General features: G+C 26.0%; 1 protein-coding gene across 24 annotated transcripts in view; it reads left to right on the forward strand.

Moving 5' to 3' along the window:
- The window catches only part of LOC119683740 (phosphatidylinositol-binding clathrin assembly protein LAP), a 39,331-nt gene extending 17,883 nt beyond the window's left edge, over positions 1-21,448 (forward strand). For 3 of the 24 annotated variants that reach the window (XM_038097548.1, XM_038097550.1, XM_038097549.1), the window contains exons 4-18: positions 636-711; positions 1,475-1,507; positions 1,746-1,848; positions 4,279-4,400; positions 4,555-4,748; positions 4,809-4,945; positions 5,792-5,818; positions 6,449-6,614; positions 6,688-6,973; positions 8,469-8,561; positions 10,757-11,005; positions 14,743-14,962; positions 16,138-16,237; positions 18,105-18,194; positions 21,125-21,447. In XM_038097548.1, coding sequence (XP_037953476.1) covers positions 636-711; positions 1,475-1,507; positions 1,746-1,848; positions 4,279-4,400; positions 4,555-4,748; positions 4,809-4,945; positions 5,792-5,818; positions 6,449-6,614; positions 6,688-6,973; positions 8,469-8,561; positions 10,757-11,005; positions 14,743-14,962; positions 16,138-16,237; positions 18,105-18,194; positions 21,125-21,328 — 2,100 coding nt within the window. In that variant the 3' untranslated portion in view covers positions 21,329-21,447. Of the gene's footprint in view, positions 1-635; positions 712-1,474; positions 1,508-1,745; positions 1,849-4,278; positions 4,401-4,554; positions 4,749-4,808; positions 4,946-5,791; positions 5,819-6,448; positions 6,615-6,687; positions 6,974-8,468; positions 8,562-10,756; positions 11,006-14,742; positions 14,963-16,137; positions 16,238-18,104; positions 18,195-21,124 lie in introns of all 24 variants that reach the window. The other 21 variants (XM_038097562.1, XM_038097552.1, XM_038097556.1 and 18 more) reach the window with 21 other exon arrangements.
- Positions 21,449-21,792: the final 344 nt, after the last annotated feature.

Below are 21,792 nucleotides of genomic sequence, written 5' to 3' on the forward strand. Positions count from 1 at the left end.
ATAAGTAAGCGCTTGTTATAAAAATGGGTTATATGAAATCGTTTAAAATACTAACTTCATTTCAAAATAATTTGCTAAAATTTGATTTAGCTTAGCATATATGCTAATATAAATGTTTTTCAGTTTTAAAATAATTTCAAATACTTATTCAGTATTAAACATTTTTATACTTTTTCAGTGTTTTTATTTTACTGTGTTTTTTTAATACAGAAATTGTTTACACAGATGTTATAGACTGAAACGTTGTGTTTTAGACTGAAACTTTTATTCATTTTTTCTGCGATTTTGTAAAAATGTTTATTTTCATATTTGATGCTGCTAGCTAGCACTTTAATATTTTTGTATATTTTACCATATACAGAGCTCAGTAGAAGTTTAATACTTTTACATTATTTGTTATCTTTACACAAATAATTATTTTAATAATATTAATAATAAAAAATGTTATACAATATAATAATATATTATATGTTAACAAAAAACAAATAATATGTAATTATTTAAACAATATTAATATCATTTTGTGTTGTTATTATTATCTTTTATAGAATTGAAATTTATGTGGAATTTCTTTATGAAATTGAATCTATTTATTTGAAATTTTGCGTTAATTAAAATTTTCTCTCTATTTTTAGCGTTTCATGCAGTATTTAGCTTCGAGTAACTCAACATTTAACCTCAGCAATTTTTTGGACAAGGGAGGTGTGCAAGGTATAATTGTTTTACAAAATGCCAATTAAATTTTATTTTTATTTTGTTTATAAACAAGCACATCTCACACAACTTAATATTTTTACTATAAAAATAATATCTGTTAAAAATTGTGATAATTATAAATTTTAATTTTCTATATCCATATCATTTTTGCTTTAAATTCCCAATATTTCTATTCGAATCGAAATAATAAACACATTATTAATTATTGTATTTTAATTTTTATTTAATTAATTTTTGCACAAACAAATATTCTTATTTACTAAATATATTATTTAAGTTATTTTTAAAAATTTCGGTGTTTGCTAATAGCGAAAAGAATTTTGTGGTAAAAATTGCTGTTACCGGGTTGCAGATATATTTAAAAATTAAAATTTAATATTTATGGTTTATAGTTTTAAAAAAATTAATAATCGAGTGTAAATAATAATTAATTGACTTATTCGCACTTTTATGTTAATTGATAAAATTTGTTATCTACGAACAATTTTTGTATATAAATACAATCAACACATCACACAATTTTTAAAAACGTTATAACAATTTGTTTAATTATACATAAATAATGCTTATTTTATATCTTTCTCTTTTTCTTCCCTTTCCATTTTTTTTATTTTGTGGCTTTAATGTCTTTAACATCATAAAAATTTATAAATATCTATTTACATATATAATATGTATTTGTAACAAATATGTAATATATAATATGCAAAAAATTCCGCTTACTTACAATACATCACTTAAAAACTTCTTACGCAAGATGGTGGAATGGGTGGTATGCCTGGCCGTATGGGTGAGTACTAGCTCTCTATGAATGAATAATTCAATAAGTTTAACTTTGAGACAGTATAACTTCTATAACTGCTAACTGTAAAAATCTAATTTTTGTAATCATTTACAATGTAACTACACATCAGTAGCTTTTGAAACTTAAAACTATATTTTCTAATGTTTTTTAATAGTATTTGTATCTGATAAAGTTTTAAAAGTCTAATATAACATCATAATTATCTATTTTTTTCTTTAAAAAGGTTATGACATGTCACCATTTATACGACGCTATGCTAAATATTTAAATGAGAAGTCACTATCTTATCGTGCCATGGCGTTTGATTTTTGCAAAGTTAAGAGGGGGTAAGTAGTGATTTAAGTTTGTATATAAAAACTATTAAAATTTGTAATACCGAAGTTGCTTACTTATAAACTATTGTTATTATATGATAACACTACTTGGATCTTGGATCTCAGTAGTATCTGTCCAATTCTTCAAAGTTTTAGTTCATCATCAGATGTTGTGTATGCAGCTAAAATATTCTTTCGTTTGTTAGTTAAAATAACTAAAAACTTTATTTTACGATGTGAAAATTTAGATATTACAAAGATAATAAAATCTGTACCTATTGCTATATGTAGAACAGACTTGTATCGCACATAAGTACTATTAAATATATTATTAAACAAGCACGGTAGAAAGTTTTAATTAAATATATACTATTATGTGCCTTCTTGAAAACAATTTATATTTCGTTTAGTTAATGAGTAGTTTCAAAACAGGTATATCCATCCACAAAGTTTAGGAACCCTATAAATAAATAATTAAAAAAAAATATAATAAATAAAACATTAATAAACAAAAAGTAAATAAATGAAATTATTTTAAATATTAAAATATTTTAAACCTAATTACATTAAATATAAATTTAATATAAAAAATTATAATTTAATAATTATATATATAATAAAAATCACCTTTGGGGTATTTCTAAATTTTTTGTTTGTCAATTTATTATGTGAAAAAGAGTTTTCCTCGTCCATTATTTGTTATTGTTTATTTAAAAAAGAAAATATATCAATTCTGAATATAGACAATTTAATTAAAATTCATTTTTGCTGGTTATTTTCATTCGTCTCTTAAATAATTAACATGGAGGAGAAAAGTAAATATTTAAGAATCTAAATATAATACATATGTAACAACAAAACTATTTTATATAATAAAAAGCGAAAATTCAAACGAAATGAATAAATTAAAGAATTGTTACTACATTATTAATTATTAACCAGAAAATAGTATATAATAATATACATTAATACCCAGAATTGTGTCGTTAATTGGGACCGAAGAAATGCGACGCAAATCGAACCACATTTCTTCATATATTTAATTTCCAAAAATTTTGTGGAGAATTACCTTTTAACTCATTGAATGTCGACAGTACCATATTCTGAATTAGCATTTGACTGACTCAATGGTATTTTTCTTTGGTTCTGATTTTCTAATCAAATGAATGAATGGAAGGGATTCCATTTTTACAATTAATGTACTTCTAGTTTTTGTAATTTATTTGGCTTGTAAGTGTGTGCCAGCTTTTCAGTAGTCCTTTATATTGTTCGTATCACGATTACAAATTGTTCTTACAGTAGTTGGAGCTAAATTCAGAATTCTTCCAATGTTACTAGATTTTCCGCCAAGTTTAAAATATTTTAAAATATCTAACTTTTGTTAAAAGAAAACTTGTTTTCACTTTTGATTCATTTTTATATTTTATAAAGCAGAAATTTTCCTTTCCACTTTATCACATATACGAAAACTGACACCTTTTAACTAAAAACTTAATACATGTAAATCCCCTTTTAAAATATATGACCTACAAGAAATAAAATGGGAATCCCCTCTGTACTAATACATGCGGCGCAAATAGAACACTACCGACGCAATGTGAAGACAAAATTTATTTTTTTTGGCGATACAATTCGAACCAACACAAAGCGGGGCGACGTAAATCGGGGTAGTAGTGTAATATATAAATTTGTTTATGGTGTGGGAATGGATACAGAAGAATATATTTGAATACATATATATAGATGAAATTATAGACAAATATTAATTTCAGCTCAAAATATATACAATATATACATTATATATATATGTATATGAAAATATAAATATATACATCGTGGTTATACATTCAAACTTGTATAACTCGAACTTCGAATTTTTTATAATTCGAATTAAAAAGAGTGCAACAGTGTTTTAGAGAGCAAATTACATACAATTTCTTATTTTCTTTAGTTTTCTTGAATAACATTGATGAAGACCCTGAATTGATGGAACAGAATTATAAAGTGTTATTTAAAGTAAATAAATTAATTTACAAAAATTTGCACATCAAGCTTACCTACAGATGACGACATTATTGCGCATTTTAGCTCTGAATTAGTGGATCGGATTCTAAGCGCTAAATTTCGATTCTAAATTCTCTAACTCGAAGTCTCCATAAGTCGAACCTTTTCTTTGCAAAATGGTATTTGGAGTTATGAAAGTTTGACTGTATATATATAACCAGGATATCTTATTAGCATTTTTCATATAAGAATTATCAAGAATGCGAGCGAACCATTAAATGGCTACGTCCGCATTCCATGGTTGGTTAATAGTTGTTTTGATAGTGATTTTGTCGCATTCATGAAGGAAAGCACAATAAATTAATAATGCAATAGTATAAAATTAATAATAAAATATAATATAAAATCAACTTATAATATTTTATTACGAAATTTCAGAAAAGACGAGGGTTCTTTACGTACAATGCATGCAGATAAATTATTAAAAACGTTACCAGTATTGCAGGCGCAATTGGATGCGCTATTGGAGTTTGACTGTCAAGCAAATGACTTAACAAATGGTAAATAATATCTTTATAAAATTTTTGTAAATATATTTCATTCGTTATCTATTTTAATTTAGATCTATTCTAGATTTTTTTCAAGTAACATAATTTATTTATTATTACTTTTTAAATTAATATATTTTCTTCTATATTTGATTACATTTTGTAGGTGTTATTAACATGAGTTTCATGTTGCTATTCCGAGATCTCATACGTTTATTTGCTTGCTATAATGACGGTATTATCAACCTGTTGGAGAAATATTTTGACATGAATAAAAAACAGGCGCGAGATGCTTTGGATTTATACAAGAAGTTCTTAGTTCGTATGGACCGTGTTGGGGAATTCCTAAAAGTCGCTGAGGTCAGTAAATTTATTAAAGTGATTATATATTGTGTATTAAATTTGTTGTATTTCATTTAGAATGTTGGCATAGATAAAGGTGATATACCAGATTTAACAAAGGCACCTAGTTCTTTATTGGATGCACTTGAGCAACATTTAGCTACTTTGGAAGGACGCAAGGTGTCTGCTGCAAATACACCAACCCAATCAGCTAGGTAAATATGAGTTAAACAAAATTTGAATTAAAACTAAATATATTAATATTAATAGTTAAGACGTTGTGATATTTCACAACTGAATCGATTTTAATAATAATTGTAAGATTCCTTAGATTTTAAAGATTACGAATGATTTTAATAGCCAAATAAATGAGTCTAATAAGTCAAATAATAAGGTTCAAATAAGTTATCTGGCGATTCCTTAGTGCTACTTGTCACATCAGTTGAAATTTAAATAAATTCGTAAATAATATCCATTGGCATTATCATTCTATACTGTTTCTACACAATAGAAATCGAGAGAGTATTAGTTTCAAACGAAGCGAAACGATGCGTCATAGTAGATATGAACTTATAAATAAACTTCTTCTTGTCTCTCCATTTTTACCCAAATTACATCCAAAGCCATTTATTCGTACTGAGCTTGCTTCCATGTTTCTGCTATATAGATCTTAACAGGTTATAACAACTATAGTAGATCTTTTATAGCTCAATTATATTTCCATAAAAAAACCAAAATGTCATCTGTTGATGATTTCCTAGTATTAGAATCTTGTTGAGATGGTAATGCATTAGACTCAATAGATTGTCCCAGCTCTGGCAGTAGCCTCATTTCTGATCCAGTGAGGAATAACGTAGTTGCAGCGACGAACCTCCGATTTCTTTCAGTTACAATCCTTTTCTTTATTTATGAAAATAAAAATTTTTATAAATAATTTAGGCATTTATTAATAATCAATGAAACTTAATTTTTGATAATATTTTATAGTTAAATTATTTAATATTTTATTTAAAATATTACATATAACAGCAATTCAAAATATCAAATTTTTTTTCATGTAGTGAATTGAACGTTGCACCAAATCCTGGGTGAGAAAATTTCGTTAAAAAATTTCATGTGTAGCATTTTAGTGCAGTTATAGAAATTGTATTTAATTATAAATTAAACATAAAGTATTAGCAATGAGTGTAGTTATTGATTTATTTAAGTTCTTAATTAAATTAATTTATTTAAGTAGTTAATAATTTGTTTTGTATTGAGTATGTTTATAAATTTAATGTTTCGTAATTTTTAGTTAAATTCATGTATTTAGTTTTATATTATTATTTTTATTTTAATAAGCTAATTTAGCTATCACTATTATTTAATAGTCTAGGTTTTATATACATATTACTTCTTTTATTTATTGATTTAAATTTATTTAATCTTATTTTTTTTTCTTTTTTAATTTTCTTTAATCGTTTTTCCCATATTTGCGTTCTTACATTTCCTTAAATTTTCTTAACCTATTTTTCATTCTATATAATCCATTCTATTGCTATTCTTCCAATATCTTTACTTCCCACCTTTTACTCCAATATCATAAAATACGTTTTTGGTTGCGAATACACGTTAATTTCGAATTTAATTTGTTGTATAATTTTGGTTCGATATATTATAATTTTGTGTAAATTATAAATACTATTTTAATTACATATTAAAATAAATATAAAAAAAAGTAGCAACCAAAAAAACGTAAAATCCGCTGTCTCTGCCCTATCTTCTACTAGCTCATCGTTCGGTACAGCTGCCGCATCCAGCAAATTCGATACCACCAATGGCATTGATGAGCAATTAAAAGCTCAAATATTAGCCGAGGAAGAAGCTGCGATGAACCAGTACAAAGTAAGTTTAACAACAATATTATTTTTATATACCATTGTACAAATATTTCTAATTAATTTTTATATATTATTAGTCAAAGGTTTCTTCACCAACAAATAGTGCATCTGGAGCTGGTGCTGCATTAACAAATCCATTCTTATCGTCACCAACAGCTAGTGGTGCTGCTGCTCCGATAGTTGATTTGTTTGGTGCAGCCCCAGCACAGTCTGCATCTGCTGCTACAGCAGCTGGTAAAGCATCTGATGATTTATTACAATTGGGCAATCCATTCGCTGATATGTTTGATGCGCCATTGACAGGTGCAGCCCCAGTTGCAACAGGTGCTCACAATACAAATAATATATGGATGAATAACAATGGTAGCATGCTTTTTTCGTTTAGTTTTTAATTATTTTCTATAGTTATTTTTATTTATATTACTTTATATAGTTTATATACGTAGCTAAAATATTTATTTTATTTTTAAAATTTGAATATCTGAAATAATATTATATTAATGATATTTAATATTTTTAAACAATATTTTTATTTTATGTTTATCGTTTTTTGTAACGTTTTAATCAAATATGTATTTTAATTTTATATGTTGTGTAATTATTGTTTAATTACATAATTAATTTTCTTATCTTTCTGATCATTCGATATGAAAAATTTGTTGTAGACATATTTTATTTACTTTATCCGGTGGCTAAAGTAAATAAAATAAAGTAAATAAAAATAAAGTAAATAAAAATTCGTATACCGTGATATCACGGTAATGATTTATATAAGAGGTCAGTTTCAGCTTACTTTTCGAGACATTGACGGTTAAAGTTGTGAACTTTTTATATAAATTACACTAACAAAAAATGCATACAAATTTTACATTGATTAAATAAACAACGCGCAACTATAAATATACGCCCCAAATAGCGGTACTTTAATGTTAAAATTTCCAACTTTTATACCCGATAACTCGAAAATTAAGCTAAATACATAGCCGTCTTTGCTAAAATTCATGTTTAAATGGGCGCATCCGGGAGATAGGAAGCGTTGTTTTTTTCCTTATGAATCTTAAATGTATTTTTTTTAAAAAAAATTTTTTTTCTGTTCATTAAACAAGTTTTAGAACAAGTTATTTTTTATAGATAATACACATATATATAAGTTTATACATTAGAATAGTAAAAACTTCTAATATTACATTAATGGAATTCACGCGTTCGAGTAATATAATAACATTGCAAACGTTGTAGCTTCGATATTTCGAGTAAACGTCATTTGTACTGTTATTATGTTAGTCAGTGTGAATACCTCTATTATTCAAATCCAAATGATTAATACACAATTACTTTTTTCTATATCTGTACTAAGGCTAGTTGTTTTGTATGAAATTGTGTTCATAATTAATTAAAAGAGTTTTTACTATAACTTTAATATTGCTTAACAAAACATTTTTTGAACTATTGTCTAACAAATGATATATAATATTTGATTTATTTTTTGAAAAGCACATATCACATTTATGTTAAATATTTCTTTAACTATTTTTTAAACCAGGGTTTCGAATCGAAACCGAACCGATATATTTGTTTTCTTTGGAACCGGAACAGAAAAAATTTCGGTTCGAAGCCATGGTTTAAACAATATTATGTCATATTTGATCATTCATTTATATGGTATATCACGCATATTTATTTTAAATATTAGTTTAAATACAAATATTTAAATATTTATTTTAAATATTAGTTTATTTATTTTAGAATTATAATTTTATTGCATTTTAAAAATATAATTGTAATGTGATCAATTTAATATTTATTTTATCATAAAATTACATTTAATAATATCAATCATTTTTATTTATTTTCAAAGGTTTTAATGGTGCACCTGTTCCTTCAGCAGCTGCTAATGCTTTTGTTTCGGATAGTAATTTCTCATCTGTTTTTGGTAATACAGAACCAGCTGGTAAGTTATTTTCAGTTTCAATTTTTAATAGTTAATGGTTTTTACCCTTTGTTACTAACAACTTTCCTTATTATACACTCTTTGATATTTTAAATGTGTTTTATGAAACCTTAACAAATAATTTCTTGTTAACAAAATTAAAATTTGCATTCTTTAAAAACATTTATATCATTTCAAGTTTTATGTAAGATATTGATTATTTCAAATATTTTTTATTTAAATCATAATTTTTTTAAAAATTAATTTAAAATTTATTTATTTCATTTAAGTGGTGAATGTTTTACACTAAACCAGTTGCATGTATTGTATAATTAAATTTAAATATGTAACTGTTTTGCCTCATGTATCTATATCTACTAAAAATTTATTTGCGACTTTAATTAATCTTTTCTGCATTTTTAAGCAATTACGAGTTAGGTGTCTTACTGAATTGACTGAATAAATAGTTATTATGTATATAAATATTAATAGAGTATAAACATTTTTTTTTTAAAATGCTTTCGGTGTACCGTCTGTTTATTTAAAGTAAATTATAGTTTTTGAATAGTTTAAGCATTTATCCATACTACTAATTGAAAGAGAGAGATAAAGACATTGTGAAATTCGTTTATATAAAATAAAAGAGTTAAGAACTCCAGCTTTAGGCAAATCTAGATTAAAAATGGAAAGAAAACTAAATCTTCAACAAATTTTGCTCTATAAAATTTAAAGTATTTATTAATTTTTAATATTTAATTATCCTTCGCAATAGTTTTCTATTATTTTCAGTCAAAAGATTTTATTGATAGCTTTTTTTAATACTTTTTGAAAAATTTTCCACTAGGTTACCATAATTTATTTAAAATTTTTTATTAGTTTTCATATATATAATTGATTTTAATTTTAAATAATTTTGTCTCAGTGCTGACTTTTTTATTTCAAATTTCTGGTGGTTTTCTTTATGTGATCAGAGATATATTCCAAAATAGTATTAGGAAGTCTTATTTTGAGTCTCAGTTGTAAGGAATTAGCAATATTTGATCGTTTGAAAAGACGATTCGCTTTGAGTGAACGTAGGTCGGCGGCAGTTTCTGGAACCTCTTAGCATTGCTGTTTGTAATTATCGGGTAACTTTAATGTATTCCAGTGCTTCGAGCAGTGATAGGTTATTTTATAATACATGCATTTGAAATTTGTTGACTATTTAGTTTTTAAACCAGATAAGTAAATAAATAATAATAAATTTTTGTAGAAGATGGTATTAAATATTTTTTTTATATTTCATTGGAATTAATATTTTTAAATTCGAATTTGTTATTATGTTGTCCGCAATCATTACGAAAGGCATTGATTACTTTCCTGTAACCGTTTACATTCCCACTTATTATGTTTAAGGTATATCGGCGTGTAGTATTTGAGTTGTCACTTTTAACATTCAGATTGTTTACTAGTTATGTGTTTTATATCAATATATATATCCAATGGACCCTACGCTTATGGTAAAATTTGACCACACCAAAAAGTGTGTTATATTTACATCTTTTTCTGCAATCTAATCTCAGGTTTTTACAAACACATTTTGTTTCTTAAACTATAAAGGCCGATAATGATTGATTACGTTTTTTACTATCAATAAAATATGTTATTGCAACCAGGACTCAAGTCTGTTTTGTAGAGTAAATAGTTGTAAAGATATATTGTTTTTTCAGTTTAATCTGTTTTTCATCTAAAAAAGTTTATTTAGTGAAGTGAAATTCTTTTAGCTGTAGAAGTTTAATCATTTCCACTATTTGGCGCAGATTACACGACACAGACTGCAATTGAACATAACGCTAAGCAACTGTTTGAAAAACCCGGATTAAAGAAATAGTCTTACGTATAAACCACATAAGTGAATATTTTTATGTATTTTACATATAGTATTTGTTTTTAGCGAAATAGTTTTGTAACTTAGTTTGAAAATAGATCAGATATTTATTAATTAACAAATCGTTTATAAAAGGAGTATGAGATTGCTTTGTAAGTTCGAATGCGTATGCAGTGTATGCAGCAATGCAATTTATTTAATTATAATTATGTATTGAACATGTTTATTTAATATTATATTATTTATTTATTATTTTTTTAATATAAAATATTTTTTTTCTTCTAATTTATTAATTTAATTATAATTTTTTTATTAAAAATATCTTGATGAAAATATTAATATGCAACAGCAACAACTAGTGCAACTGTGTTACCAAATCCCTTCTTCGACTCAATGGGACCGCAAAGTTTGAACTTTCCAACAGTGAGCAATTCGCAATTAAATTCAGTTGCTGCTGATCCATATTCGTCACTCAACTCTGCCGTAGCAACAAATAACGTAACACAAGTCTCAGCCCAGTCATTGTTCATGAATGAAAATTTTAATGCTGCGGCAACAGCAGCAGCGGCAACAAATCAACCTAATCAATATCCACCAGGTGATAAATTCAATTGAAATTTGTATGCATTTGTATCTTGTATTTAAACTTGTTTCTTGTTTCTTGTATCTGAAAGATACACGATACACACACACACATTATCAACACTCTTGTATTGTACAAATGCTTAATTGCCCAAGTCATAGCTACACCAACAGCAGCTGCTGTTCGCTGTTGTCCTATTGTGTGTAATTTATTTTGCTGCTCGCTTCCATTTGTGTAAAAGTATAAAGTTTAAACAAATTGTAGTTTTATTAATTGAAAAACTATTTTAAGTAGTTGTATTTGTATTTGTTTTCATTCGTATATTTATTTAAAGTTTTATTAATATTTATGTGAGTTTGTGTGTTTCTAACTTGTGATGGTGGGGTTTTCTGTGCTTTTATGTGATTTATCAATTGTGAATTGATTAGGATTATAAAAAAGAGTATGTGCCAAGAATATAGTAAGAATATTGTAGATATAGGATAGAGGTAAGAATAGGAAGTAGTAATGTATATTAAGAAAACGAAATCTAGCTCGTCAAAGAGAAAATATAACTTTAGGTATTTAGCTAATAAATTTTAATATTCACTCTCAGCAAGAAACTCCTGCTCCAGATGCTCATCTTTTAGTAAGAAAATTCTAATTATCGAAAATGTAGTTATTAAAAATAATTATAACAAAACAAAGAATATATTCACCTACTTTACATTATTATACTAATATTTATAATAGTTTTCAGTTATAATTAAAGATTTTATTTTTAATCAAATTGTAATGTTTCTCTCCTTTACTCTTTTTGTCATCCAATCTTTCTTTTCATCTCGTCTATCCTTTCAAATTTCTTCCTCCAAGAAAGATTTACTTCAAATTTGAATAATAATTTCTTTTTATATATTTAATGCATTTTTGCTCCTTACAAAAAAACACACTTATGTCTAGAGTAGATAAGATCTAGAGAGTAGAGAAGTCTGCTCCGCGAACATTAGAATTACTATTATTTTAAATACAGCATTATAACTGCGAGATGAAATTTATTTTCGTTAAATTTACAAATTTAAAAGTGCTCTGCGATTGAAAAAGCTTTAGAAACTTTCATTGGAAGCCTAAGTATGCATTTTAGATATCTATCAATATTTTATTACTCTTAAACTTTTCTAAACTGCGAAATACATTTAAGTTATATAATTTTATCTCCAATTTTTTATTATATATCTACAGTCTCTGTTTTGAGAGACTGTCCGTTTAACAGACGTAACATTGTAATTCCATCGGATGCTTATTTATTATTGTTTTTTATTTAATAAATGCGTTTTAGAAACCAATGCTGAAGTCATAGAAAATACATATATTGGTCTCTCTTTTTTGTTAAAAAACCCAGATTTCAATGCTGTTTTTTTTTTCGAAATACATATCGTCATTATTGACTAAAGCTCAGGGAATGATTTGTGTAATTTGCATATGTGCATATGTGTTTGATGAATTTATGATATCTGGAAAAGCTATATCGGCATATAGCATTTTTGAATATTTGCTTTAATAAAATTAGTTTTTTTTTTCTAGTTACAGCATTTACTTCTTTAAAGAAAAGAGTTATAATTACTAATAAATATACTAATTAGTATGTTAAAGTCTAAAACTAAAAATAATAGTTCAAGACCTAGTTATGGACAACTTTATAGATGTAGGAATACCAACGTACGTTCGGCAATGAAAGCTTTATTCCCTTTAGCTTCAATAATAAAAATAAATAATGATCGTTTATTTATGGAGCCTTATAAACCGGTACTTAAATAGTCAATCAGTAAATAGCGTACACTATATTGCTTCAATTATTTTATGTTTTTAAAGCAATACTTAAAAGCAAAAATTACATTTATACCACGACTATAACTACGGGTTAAAGTTATACGTAAATTTATACCAGGCACTTGTTAATATGTCGGTATCAGTTATTACTTTGAAAAAAAATAAAATAATAAAATTCAATTTCTTCATAGAATAGGTTAGGTTATTGTGGCCGTCGATCGAATTAATCAGCTTACTTAAACCCATTGTGAGAATGTAATCACGGGACCGGAACTATTAGTTAATTACAAAACTATTTTATGGCATTAATAAAGTGTAGAGTGTTTAAGCTTAAATTATCTCAACAACTTTTGTAAAACATATAAGAGAGTACTCCCAGCCTAAAAGCGTGTCTCCTAAATAGCCAGTAGTCATGTATACAAGCCACGATTTTAAATATGTACTCTTTTGGTAGGGTGAGTAGATCCTTTCATTTTTTCCCCAAGTTTCGATCACATAACTCTAGACGTTGCACAAATGCCGCCTAGTCGTTTAACCAGGACAAATTGGTTTCTCGAATAACGCTATTCAGCAATTGAACTGTTATTAGCTAAACTAAGCTTTTTGCTTCAGTATAAGAATTTCAGTTTATTTCTATAATACAATTTCTTCTGATTTTGCATGTTAGGAGAAGTTCAGCAACTGTAACAAATATGTTCCTTATTTGCAATGGAGCAAAGGCTTTAGAATATTAATGTTATTTTTTTATTTTAAAATTCTAAGTCTTGTTTACAACGCGTTTTTATTATATAAACGAATGCAGCCAATTCTTGCTTCAGACTAAACTCTGCTTTTATTAAATAAAAAGTTTTTTCCTTCTCTGGCAACAATTTTTTTATTAATTGCTTATTTTTAGGCGAAAAAAAATCTGTAAGGATGTATTTAATGTTTTAATCCTTATAAATCTGTCATGTGTAATCAATAAAAATTATTACTGAGAGAGCAAAAATCTTTTTTTTAAAAAAGTAAAATAAAAAAAATAATGCTACAATAATTTCCATAATTGTCAGAAATAAATTAACACTTACATTTTATTATTAGAATATTGCTATTCTTATAACATTTCTTGCTCTTAGTAAGAATAATATGGTATTGTGAGTTAACTTTTTTGTTTGGAATTGTGTTAAATATGTATATATGTAAATTAAATATGTTAAAAATTCTTATTTATATTTTAAATTATTCTTTATATATTATGATTTGATTTGGATTTAAATTGTTTTTGTTGTTGCTTAAATTACTTTTTACTCACATTATAGTTATACTGTCCTCACACAATTATAAACACTTTCTCACTGTATTAAATATTGTTAGTTTAGCTTCAATATTCTTTTTTTGTTGTATGTAATAAATAACTTTGAAACATATTATATTTTTAATTTATATATAAATTAATGCAAAATTTCATCATATTTATTTTGTAAATGTATTTTTTCTCTTTCTCTTTTTTATGTTACTTTTTATATAAATGTTAATTCACAAACATTAATAATCATATATTAAAAAATCCTGTGGTGGCACAAATCCATTTAATAACTTCAAATCAATAAAATAACTTAAAATAACTAAATCAAATGTAATAATGTTGAAATAATGTGGTGAATAAAAATATGAAATAACAACAATAAATAACATTTCACCTCAACAAAACAACAACAAAATGTCAAATATATAACGCATTTCATGTTTGTGCTGGGCTTTTATATTTTTGTGTAAATAAAATATTTTATGTTGGGAATTTTGGTTCAAAAACAACTACAACATATTGTGCACACATCATAATAAATATAAAATGTATTAAACTTACCATACTCACCACTATCCACCAAATTACGTAATTACGTCTGCTTCAACTATTGTAAAAAACAAAAAAAAAAAAAAAACAATGAATATATATAATGAAAAAGGCTTCGATGCATTGGGTGATGTTTTGAAACCCGGCATCTCAAATCAAGCAGCAAATCAAACAAATGTTGTCACTTCAGGTACAGGAATCAGTACGCAGCAACAGCAAAATCAACCACAACAGCCGCCAGCGCAAACTGGTAAAATCCTAACCGGCGACTTGGATAGTTCACTAATGTCACTCGTAGACAATCTTAATATTAATAAAAGCAGCACCACGAAGTGAGTAAAAAAAAACAAATCTGAAAAAAAAAAAATTTATTTATGCACATGAAAACCATTGGTTGGCATACAACAAATATGGATATTAAAAGAATATTATATATGCAGTTTATTGCAAAGGTGAAATCATATCATTTCAATACCAAAAATTTCATTTCTTCATTACTCAGAATGTGTTGAAAATTGCTATTAAGTGTTTGCTCTGCAATGGTAAAATTTTTTACTGTACCTATATAGAAATTAGCTATAGGTAACACTCTTTAATGAGATTTTTGTATATAGTCTTGCTGTTAGGTGTTCCAGAGTTAAATATTCATTTAACATAAGTGTGGTCTAATTTGAATTTAATACTTTCAATAATTTAAATATTTCTCCTTAAGCTCATAAACTCAAAAATCTAGAATTCATAGCAAACACAATAAGTCTGTTCCACGAGCTACTCTAACAAATTTTCGAGTAAATGAGAGTATCTGAGAGAGCGTAACATCCCTGTCGAAATATGAAAATGCTACACAGACTTTACTCGTACATTTTATTTCAAGTAAAATTTGTGTAATGTGTGAATCAAATGTTTTGGTTTGAATTGAAATTTTTGTATTATTTATTTGCGCGGCACTGGTGTTCTCATTAGACTTTACACAAAGCTGTTCCATGAAAATCTGTGTAAAGAGCGTAATTTGGCACTTTTTTTGTTTTACGCTCTCAGTTTGTACTTTACTCGTGTTTTACTCGAGTTTTACTATGAGTAACTGGTGGAACAGACCTTATATGATATGCGAAAATTTTGGAATGGTTCGCTGAGTGAAATTTTCAAGCAGAATATATTCGAATATATTCACGATGTTTTTAAGCTTAAAAGCTAATTAGATTAATGAAAATAGCAAACTTCTTTAAAGCAATTTTCAAGTTTACCATGACAACATAGTTATCAATATATACACCATACTATCATAATGTCGAAAAATCCTAACCTATGAATAAATCTGAACATTTCATTAAATCTTTTTTGTACAAGTCATGTATTTTTATTTAAAAATTGCCAATGTTGCTATGTCATACCATTTAATTTTGGTTTTAAAAAATGTTTAAAAAAAATTAATATCAGATAAAAGAATAAAAGTTTATCTTTCGCAAACATTGATCATTGATTCGATTACATATTCCATTATTCATAGACCTGTTCAATGGAATTCACCTAAAAATACAGCGAAGCCAGGTGCTAATTGGACTCCACAACCAATGGCGGCTACAACTGGTGCTGGCTATCGTCCAATGGTGAGTTTCAACTATAACTTCTCTACTATTTTTGTTTAGCTCAATTTATGTGCAACCATAAAAAAAAATAATACTATTAATGAAATAAAATTTGTGCCAAGAGGAAAAAGTTATTTACTTTTTAATATTTATCCGGTTTTATTTGTCAAATTTTTTATATCAAGTTTTTAGCACTTTTATCTTTTACTTATTTTTTACAATACTACATTTTTAAGATATATCACTTACACCTCAAATCACTTAATCATGTTAAGATATATATTATTAATATATCAAAATGTATATACATAAGAAATATATAATTTGGATTATATTGTTACTGCAAATCGGACTACTATACGAGTATTCTGCTTGTTACTAATATATAATATAAAATGTGTTGTAATTGTAGAATATTTTTTATCCCTCATAAACAATTATTGCAAAATGGGTATAAGGGTATATTAATTTCGTCAAAATATTTGAAATCCGATGAAGCAACGGTTAGCATTATGTGAAGGACCCATATATCTATATATTTTTGATTAGCATAGTAAGAAAAATTAATTTAGCGACTTTTGTCTGTCTAAATCAATCATCGAAGCAAGTTTGCTAACTAATATGTATTAGGTTTCATTTTTTTAAGATATAATTTATTTTTTTAGAACCAGTGAAACTAGTTATTGGTACTATTTAACAAATGCAAATTAGGCAATATCTCATATTTAGCTTATTAATAATTTATAATTGATAATCAGTTGATTTTACAACCCTCGTAAATAAATCAGTTAATCAGTAAAATTTTAAAACTGAAACAGTAAAAACAGTAGCAAAATAGATTATGAAAGAAAAAAGAAAACTCTATTTCCTAGATATGGCATGATCCATAAACAGTGACTTAAGATCTTTTATTTAAATTTAAAATACTGTTAATGAGTTTTTAAACAATTTAATATTTATAAAATACAACCAGACATATTATTGCTTGTGTATTCCATTTGGGGGGTGTTGAACGACGTTTGGTCTGGTCGTCGAGGTCGACGAGTGGCTTCGCGACATAGACCCGGCCATTCTTGGAACCTTACATGTTATCTGCCTTACAGATCCTCGCGGGTTACTTCGACAACAGACATATTATTAGTCAAATAAAGATGATATTTTCTTGTTAGTTTTGTATGTGTTGAATCTATCAGTTAGTAGTGTAGCATATTACATGCTGGCAGGTTATATACCGGGTCTTTTTAATGGTAGAGTTACCATCACAGTGAATTTGTAATTTCAGTGAATTAAAATTATTGTTAAAATTAGCTTGTTAGTGTATATTTAATAACAGAAATGTTATTTGATATTAATATAATCCAAATTATATATTTTCTTTGCAGAGAAAAGGTTAAGGATTAAATACAAAATAAACACTTTATATACTATTATTCATTGAAATAAAAATAATCATTGAAAAACGTATTGATTCAATACGTTACTTCACAATTTACACGTAATACATCGAGGGTCCAAATAAACAATTACCCTAGAATGCACAAATTCTTAAAAGCTCAATTTTTCAAAATTATTTATAATATTTTTCTTATCTTTATTTATTTATTATCAAATATAAACTTTATTTTAATTTTGTTTAAGTTGTTATCCTTTCGTTTAATTACTTTCTAAATCCTTTACAATTATTTTCTTTCATTTTATGTTGCTTTATATGATTTTACAAAACTCAACCCAACTGAAAACAAACTGTCAAAATATCTCTTTAACAAAAATAATCAATAAATAATCAATAAAAATGAAAATGAAATTGATTAAATAAAAAATAAACTAAAAACGATTTTAAAATTGTATAAAAATGATATGAATGAATCAATCTGTGTATGTATGTTAGGCACATGGCATGACAGTAAGTCCTGCGCCAATCACTATAAATCATCCGTATATACACGCTAGTTATCCTGTTATTCCAAATTATATGCAGGTAAGCTCCTTTTTATTTTTGATTTGCTTTTTATTTCGCTTTAATTTTGTATTAAATTTTTAAAAGTCTTTTATTTACCATTTATTCTAATTTTATGATTTTTATTTGTATTTAAAATTATTATTTAATTTTTTTATAATTGTAATTATATTGAGTAAATTTTCTTTTGTTACAAGTTCGTTTTTCCATTAATGTAGCGCATTCATTTTACTTATAAAACTATAAATAATTGGCAACCTTTAACTTTCTTCCCACACGTAATTTGCTGATAGTTTTCACCTGTTATTTTAGTGCGTTTGACTCTTAATCTATTCAAGTTTAAGCTAAATGCATCGTGGAAAGGATATCGTTTGGGGGAGGTTGATGGAGAGATACTGAATAGTGATTAATGTTTGAAATGGAATAGAGTGGAAAAATGAAATATTTGATTCTAAAATAAAAATATGTGGAATATAGGATTTGTTATCATTTATCTAATGCTCGTAACAAGTTGAAAAGTCTATTTATTGTGTTGGAGATATTTAACTTATTAAAAAATCGTTGGATTTTCGCTACACAATATGGAACAATCTGCTTGATTTGATTTTATTTGCATATACTAACAAACAATAAAAATGAACAATAAAATTTTGAAAATATTGAAACATATAAAGTTTAACTTTAAATAAGCAATCTTGACGTGCGAGGAGCGATATACTGCTTAAACAGATAACAATCTAAAGCGTAAATACGTATTTATAACAATATAAAAACATATTCTAAAATCACAAGGAATGAGAGAGAACTACTAAAAATATTGAAACAAAAAAGCAATTTTAAGTGGTTCCAAAATGTGCTATAAAATTTCGCTAGGACTTGTATTGAAGAAAACTATAATCAAATACGATGCTTACTTTTTCTAAAATGTTTTAAAACATCACATACGATTTCTTTCGAATTAAAAATAAAATCTATTATATGAAAAACAGTTCCGATATATCGATGTATTCTACGAGAAGTTGTATTTGAAAAGTGTGTGCTATCACAATCGTATATTACAGTGCGAGAGATCACTGCGAATAAAGTAAGATCAATGAAAAAATGTGTGATATAATCCTTCCTTTTAAAGAACACATCAAATTGTAGTTCAACGATGGGTCGGTAATCATAGATGCTCACCACCACCGCTCAAGAACGATGAAAATAACTTCTAGAATTAATGTACTGTGAACATTTTTGACATACTTTGAAACAAACGCATAGAAAAGAGTTTTTGAGAATTTATCTTTTATATATATTTTGAGAAAAATCTTAAAAGTATAAAACTTAGAAACAAGTGCAATAAGATACATTCAAAACAATGATTAAGTGTGTTATAAAAAATTCTTCAATTTAAATTATACTCGTATATATTGTTTATAAAATGTACAAAAAAATTGTCAGAGCATAAAAATATTTAGCAATATATATAAGTAACGAATATGCATTAGTTTACAAAAATATGAAAACTTTAACACCATTTATCGAAGTTAATTTATATATTTTAAATGTAACATTCCATATGGATAACACTATTAAATAGAGCTCATATTCAATATCAACTAAATCCCAATAATAAATTTCGTATAAATACGAAATATTTTTTGGCTTCAAAAACAAAAACTAAAATATAGTTTTCAAAAAAAAAAAAAATGCATCGTTAATCAACCATTACCATTTTCATATTAAAATAACAACATCTCAATAATAATATATATGGAGCAATATGGAAATATATTCGCAATAAACTATAAATGACAATAATGCGCTCCAGAAAGTCCGGAAAATATTATGACGTTCATATATTTATGACCCCATTATGAGGATATGGTGAATCCCCCAATTATGATATTTGCACATATTTTGCTGTTATTGACACAAAAAAGATTGTGAAATGTTAAATTTATATAAACCAATGATTATAAGCGGATGCACTGCCTATGACTACAATTGCTGTCATCTTTTCTGCAGGAGATTAGTATCACGTCAAAAATGTAATACAACCAGGACAGATTGTTAAAAACTAGTCATCATGTATTCATTTCAAGTCAGAAAGATTATTTATATGTTTCATATATATTAATATGCAAATGAAGACAACATGTAGTTGTTCAGATTTTATATGAGAAAAACAACATCAGGTGCAAATAAGGAGCAGATCGTCCGAAAGTGCTTGTAAATGGACATTTGGAAATAAAATAATTAATGCCAATGTATATTTAATGAAAATAAAGTAAAACTTGTATACCAGGATGTATATTATATTGGAGTACGTAAAGATTTTTAATATGGTATTCAATAATCTGCGTACTCAAAAATCACACCAATGCCACCCAAACTGTATGCCTTAGACGCGGTATTGTGTTTAAATTGAAAATTTTTCAATATATACGACCACCTTTAACATGCCTTGGTAACCATAACACATCATACTGATACCTTTTTATTATGCTGTACCTCCCTTAACAGGCCAACTTACTCGGCCACTTTTATTAAAATCTAATCTCAAGCACGTCTCATGCAATTGGTAGTATCTTTTAATTGTATTTAAAAATTTATCTACACTTTATAAAATAAGTTTCAATTTGATTTTGGTTTGACTATCTGACACTAACAAATTTTTGTAGTTAGTTTGAAGTTATGAAAGCAGTTTACGTTTTGAACATCCAAAACAAAAAAAAAATCGTAATTTAAAACCCTATAGTTTAAAATATTAGTTTAAAAATATTTTAGAAACATTTTTGATTTAAAACGTGTGCCAAATATGCATGCTCCTTTACTACAAACTATATAAATAATATAATTAATAATTATTTTCCATATTTTTCTCTTTTTCTATCAAAATCGAAAACAAAAAAATGAAATAATAAAATAAAATAAAATGAAATATAATAAAAATAAATAACGTAAAGCAGCAAGGAATGCCGGTGATGGGAGCACCAATGATGGGTCAAGCCCCTTTGACTGGCGTACAACCGACGATGGCACCAATGATGACAGCGCCAACAATGCACAGTAGTCCCGCCATGACAATGCAAACAACAACTCATATGCAAGGTATGCAACCGAACGGTGCCAATAAAAATGTACCATTAGATCCATTCGGTGCGTTATAAATCAATATTTGATTGGGCTTCTTCAAAAATAGAGTGCAAAGTTACACAATGTGAAAGATTACAACTACAACTATGAGTTATATTATTTTAAACAATTTATTTTAATTGTTTGCATAAAACTGTTTACTTTAATATTATAAAAGTTATATTATAAAAACATATATATATATATATATATATTTATACATATGTATTTATATATATATACATTTATTATTATTATAAAAAAAAAGATGTGAAATATTATATATATTATTAAAAATGTTTAAAGTAAAAAGATTTAAAATGAAATAGTTAATATTAATCATGTTGAAATTTCAAAATTATATATTTATATAAATATATATGAAAAAGAAAAAAATTAATTATGTTTAAATATAAAGTATTTATAGAAATTAAATGCAGTCATGCTAAACACAATTAGCATTAAAAACAAATAGTACTAAAAATCTATTTAATTTGCT

The sequence above is a fragment of the Teleopsis dalmanni genome, chromosome 2 (genome assembly GCF_002237135.1).
Source record: "Teleopsis dalmanni isolate 2A chromosome 2, ASM223713v2, whole genome shotgun sequence".
Classification (NCBI taxonomy): domain Eukaryota; kingdom Metazoa; phylum Arthropoda; class Insecta; order Diptera; family Diopsidae; genus Teleopsis; species Teleopsis dalmanni.